Source organism: Mandrillus leucophaeus, unplaced genomic scaffold (assembly GCF_000951045.1).
Source record: "Mandrillus leucophaeus isolate KB7577 unplaced genomic scaffold, Mleu.le_1.0 Scaffold664, whole genome shotgun sequence".
NCBI classification, from domain to species: domain Eukaryota; kingdom Metazoa; phylum Chordata; class Mammalia; order Primates; family Cercopithecidae; genus Mandrillus; species Mandrillus leucophaeus.
In genome coordinates, this window is record NW_012107186.1 from 1006213 (window position 1) to 1011331 (window position 5119).

The 5119-nt window shown below is 45.5% G+C and overlaps 1 protein-coding gene across 4 annotated transcripts in view; it reads right to left on the reverse strand.

Moving 5' to 3' along the window:
* Positions 1 to 4880, reverse strand: part of GOLGA7 (golgin A7) — a 20147-nt gene extending 15267 nt beyond the window's left edge. Inside the window, exons 1-2 of one of the 4 annotated variants that reach the window (XM_012001578.1) lie at positions 4717 to 4880; positions 4319 to 4451 (exon numbers count right to left, since the gene is read on the reverse strand). In XM_012001578.1, the coding sequence (XP_011856968.1) occupies positions 4319 to 4429 (111 nt within the window). In that variant the 5' untranslated portion in view covers positions 4430 to 4451; positions 4717 to 4880. Of the gene's footprint in view, positions 1 to 4318 lie in introns of all 4 variants that reach the window. The other 3 variants (XM_012001575.1, XM_012001579.1, XM_012001576.1) reach the window with 3 other exon arrangements.
* Between the last annotated feature and the right edge of the window lie 239 nt (positions 4881 to 5119).

The following is a 5119-nucleotide window of genomic DNA, read 5'->3' on the forward strand; positions in this document are numbered from 1 at the left end:
AAAAAAATCCTCAACATACAGTATGAGCCCTACTATTCCCAAGAACATTATCTTTTTTTTTTTTTTTTTTGAGACAGAGTCTCACTGTGTCACCCAGGCTGGAGTACAGTGGCACAATTTTGGCTCACTGTAACCTCTGGTGCCAGGATCAAGTGATTCTCGTGCCTCAGCCTCCCGAGTAGCTGGGATTACAGGCGTGCACCACCATTCCCTACTAATTTTTGTATTTTTAGTAGAGACGAGGTTTCACCATGTTGGCCAGGCTGGTCTCAGACTCCTGGCCTCATGTGATCCACCCCCCTGTCCTCCCAAAGTGCTGGGATTACAGGCATGAGCCACCTGCACCTGGCCCCAAGAACATCATCTTTCAAAGTGTAAAAAATTCATGACCATCCTTAAGCTATGACAATTCTTTAAGTTAGAAGCAGTTGTTGTCATTGTTTTGTCCACTGTGTGGAAAATGTGAGGAGTCAATGAGCTAGTGGCATGCATGAATTTAATGTAACCTTTAAAGTGGTGTTGGCTCGACCCATTTTTCAAAAGGAGTTAAATTTCCAGGAATATTAGAGATTTGGACAAAGGCTAGGTGGGTCAAGACGGCCTTTAAGCGCAGGGGCAGTGTTTCTTCACCGAGCTACCCCTTGAAGATGTGGTGTCAAGGCTGGTCATCTGGGAAACTGTCAGAGTTCTCATTCACGAAAACAGACTGAGAAGAGCTCAGCAAACAAAAATGGTAAGCTGTTATGTTCACCTAATTATGCCTTCAGTTTGTCTACCGATAAGTCCACAAAAGTCTAAATAATTCCAATCACATTTGATGTGCTTATAAGTCATTGAATTATTTATGTTTCTTTACAATACAATTCAAAACCATGGGATTCAACCCAGAAACATCTTATTTCTTTCATATTAGAATTACTATTTATCCAGGAAACCCTAATTATTATTATTTTTTAAGTTTAGAGACAGAGTATCGCTATGTTGCCCAGACTGGTCTTGAACTCCTGGCCCCAAGTGATCCTCCTACCTCAACCTCCAGAGCAACTGGGATTACTTGGGTGCAAACCACCATGCCCAGCCAGAAACACTAATTCTTATGCATTATTCTGAGACTACAATGCCTTATAGGATAGAGGTAAATCATACGTCAGTTAAACAAATAAAAAAAAAAAAAAGGTTAATAAAAAAATTTTAAAAAAGGATAAACGGTTAAAGTAAATGCCAACACATTTTTGAAAGGTTATTTTAAAAAAGGGAAATAAAGGGTAAAAATCACAGAAGGCATCAGTAAAGGCAAACAACAAACTTCACAAGAAAGGGCTCAAGAGAACAAATGTTGGCATTTGTATCTCACTACCTTTAGGTTATGAAAAACAGTGGCCAGTGTTCTCCCTTAGGTTCCTGGACACTGATACAGGAGCTCTATCAAAATTTAGATATATGAGAAGTCAGAGCCAAATAAAATTTGGACCCACAAACATCAAAAGTCAGAATGGAAAGAGAAATCAGGCTCATTTTCTCAGAATTTTTGTTTCGTGTTGAACTACATAGTAGAAAGCATGGTGAAGCCTGCAGTGATCACGTATCAAGGGTGGCAGGTCAATGGTAATTACTAACCAGAAGGGGAGACATATTTTTAAAGGGAAATAAGGGAACAAATGCCTCAATTACAGTTCACTCATTCTTCTACCCAGACCAAGGGTAACTAACGTATCTGTATTTTGGCTAATGAGAATAAAGCTTCCTTCAAGGAACTGTTCTGGCAACAAATCGCTTAAGCATCAAAGTAGTACATTCCAAAAGCCAGCAGAGAAAATGAACTTGTTAACAGACAGAACCTATCCTACTCCCAAATTAAAGGGCACAAATGTGTGTGTATTTTTTAAAAAATGCTTTAAAATAACACAGAACACTTGCATATTAGTCTCTTTCTCTATTATGTTGCCAAGTGTGATGTTCTCACAAAAAGAAAATCAGCTCCAACGGCAGAGCAATCAGTAAAATTTCTAGGGTAAGTAGTAGAGAAACAGAAACCTTTCAATTTTTCATCAAAGCAAGGAAAGTTTAAACCTGTAATTTAAATTTAATCTCAACACACACACACACACCCACCCCCATACACACACAATCAAAGCTTTTCTAGTGGTTTAAAGCATAAGCTAGTGTTTTAATCCAAACATTTAAAAAGAAAAAAGAAATTCACAGGCACAATTGAATAGTGCCATGTAACATTCCATATAGTACTCAGTACCACAGGCAGTTCTGGGCTACACAGAGTCAAAGAGGTAAAAAGACTCCAGAATTTAGAAACATCAATTTCCTGAGAAGAATCAGTGGAGCACTGTAACTACATTGTGCTTTTGTACTTAGGTTACAAAATAAAGGCTCTGCCACACACAGAGTGAAAGGCTAATGTCTGATTCTGCGTACACACATTTGCTCAAATATGAGGTGTAAGTGTTGCTTTAAAACCTTAAAGCAAAGGAATCTTTAATGTCCAAATAATGGCGGTAAAAAAAGAATACTTTATATTCTGATTTTGAAGTACATAAAATTGCATGTCCTAATCTCCATGAGAGGCTTAAAAATAAAACATTTGATTGATTCCATGTAAATCTTTTTATTTTATTTATTTTTTGAGACAGAGTCTTGCTCTGTCGCCCAGGCTGGAGTACAATGGCATGATCTCGGCTCACTACAACCTCCGCCTCCCAGGTTCCAGAAATTCTTCGACTTCAGCCTCCTGAGTAGCTGGGATTACAGGTGCCCGCCACCACACCTGACTAATTTTTGTATTTTTAGTAGAGATTGGGTTTCACCATGTTGGCCAAGCTGGTCTTGAATTCCCCACCTCAAGTGATGCACCCGCCACGGCCTCCCAGAGTGCTGGCGTGAGCCACCGCGCCCAGCCTGATTCCATGTAAATCTTAACATGTAAAACACATCAGCTGTGATGTTAAATTATTTTAAAACAACATTCAGTAGCTCTAACCAAATGGCCACTTGCTGAATTTCTAGCTCTTCTAACCACTGTGGATAGTTCCACCTACTGTCACGCTGAGTTAACTCATAACATAGTTGACAAGATACTGCAGCATTTAAATGGCATTTCAGAAACAAGTCACCTCACCATCTTTTAAAGGCATATTTGATCAATTTGCAATTCAAGAAACATATTTGGGCCACTAACCTGCCCATGGTTATGTCAAACTGAAGGAAACTATAATGGATCATTGTTGATTTCCCAACCATGGCAATCAGGCAGTGCAACCCACCTCACTGTAAACTGTCTGTAAATAACTGCTACACATTTCTCTACACAGACTCATCCACACCTACTTATCCCATGACCAGCATCCCTCAGTCCCACACCCAACGAATGCCTAATCACCTCTCAGGCCCTCGCCCTCCCTGTCACAGAGGAGGGAGCCACAAAACCTGCTTCCAGCTAACCAGAAATTGATCCCTGAACAGGGAACACAATCTACATGACATGGGTCAAGACCAAAAGAATCTTTGGTTGAGTGTACATATGTGGGCACACAAAAACACAGGCAGGCACGCACATACTCCATTACCTCTACAAGATACAATGATTTTTTAAAAAAACGTTTTGCTAAGTCTGAAGGAGAAGCAAATTCCATTCTTACATTTTTGCATGCAATGTTACCCAAAGGACCTACATCCTGATGGCCATTTTGATATGCAAGACAAAACAAGTGGCTCCCAGTGAATGTGGTAAGTTTAAGGCCTTGTTCTGAGATATTTTCCTGTCCAGGCCTATCTAACGCTCTACGTCTTTAAAGTTCCAAGAAAGCCTAAATGCACCGCCTGGCAATGCACCTAATAAACCTTTTCAGTCAAACAGTGCGGCCAGCACAGGGCAGCAAACACCAGTTATGAGAATGATGATGATTTATCTTGCGCGGAGAGGTAGGAAGATATAGCTTAAAACCTGGTGGCTGAGGTGGCCTGGAGCCTCAGGAATTGGCTCCTCAACGCTGCCGACAATAACCCGGGGTGGGGATTTGAGGGAGTGCAGCAGGGGAAGCCTGCTGGATCCAGATTCCCGGCACCGGGCAACAAAGTTCCATAAGGTCGTCAACCCCGGCGCGACCGGCGTATATTATTCTTCCTCCTCCAAACACCTGTCTTGCTTAGTGGCTCTCTTCTTACACCTTTGGCCAAGGCCCCTTCTGTGCCTGGCCCTTCCCAGAACTGCTGGATCCTCAACTGCCCGGTTGTCGCCCACACCCCTCCCGTCCCCGGTGAGTCTCTCTCCCTCGCCAGAGCAGGCGTGGGGAGCCAGGTTGCGTACCCGGTTCTCCAGCTCCGCAGGGAACTTCGTCTGGAACTGGCAGCGTGTGCCACTGCTGTAGTCTCGCTGAATGAATACCTTTCCGGACACCGGCGCCTGCTGCGGCCTCATGGCGAGGACTGGACACCCCGCGCTGCGGGGTCGGGGGAACACCAACCGCGGGTCAGAGCCCCGGCCTGGACCCGGGACTCCGACCCGCCAGTCCCTCGCCCCCACTCGCCGCCCAAAACAGCCCAAGGCCTCCTCTGCCCCGCTCCCCTTCACCCATGCTGTCACCGCGGGCCTTAGCTGCCGCCTGGCCCAGGCCCCGCGCCCCCCAACAACCCGGTTCGGCCCGGGAAACAAACCCGCCTCCTCTGCCCTCCAGCTGCTGTCGCGCCGCCTTCGCCGTCACTTACGTCCTGCCGCAAAAAGCCTCTTCCCCGCCCTCAGCTCGGCCTCCTACCTCAAGTCTGGGACCCACCCTCTCCTCCGGCCGTAAAGCCACCCTGCCGAGGCTGCGCGCTGCGGGGCTGGGCCGAGGAAGGGAAACGCTGTGGGCGGGGCCAGGGCCGACCCCGCCTTCCGCCCTCGGAGATTGTTTCCGGAAGGAGAGAGGCGGGGCGAACTGTGGGGCTGCTGCAGGCGCGAGCGCGCGGGGGTGTGAGGGACGAAGTTTCCTGGCTGTGTCACTTGTGGCAGCTGGTTCCCGATCGCTGATTGTGAGGGGTTATTTTCGTTCTTGATTGGATGTCGCAACTTACGTGTGGGTTGTGCCACCCAACTCATACGTAAAACGAAAAACAAAACATAAAGAAAAAA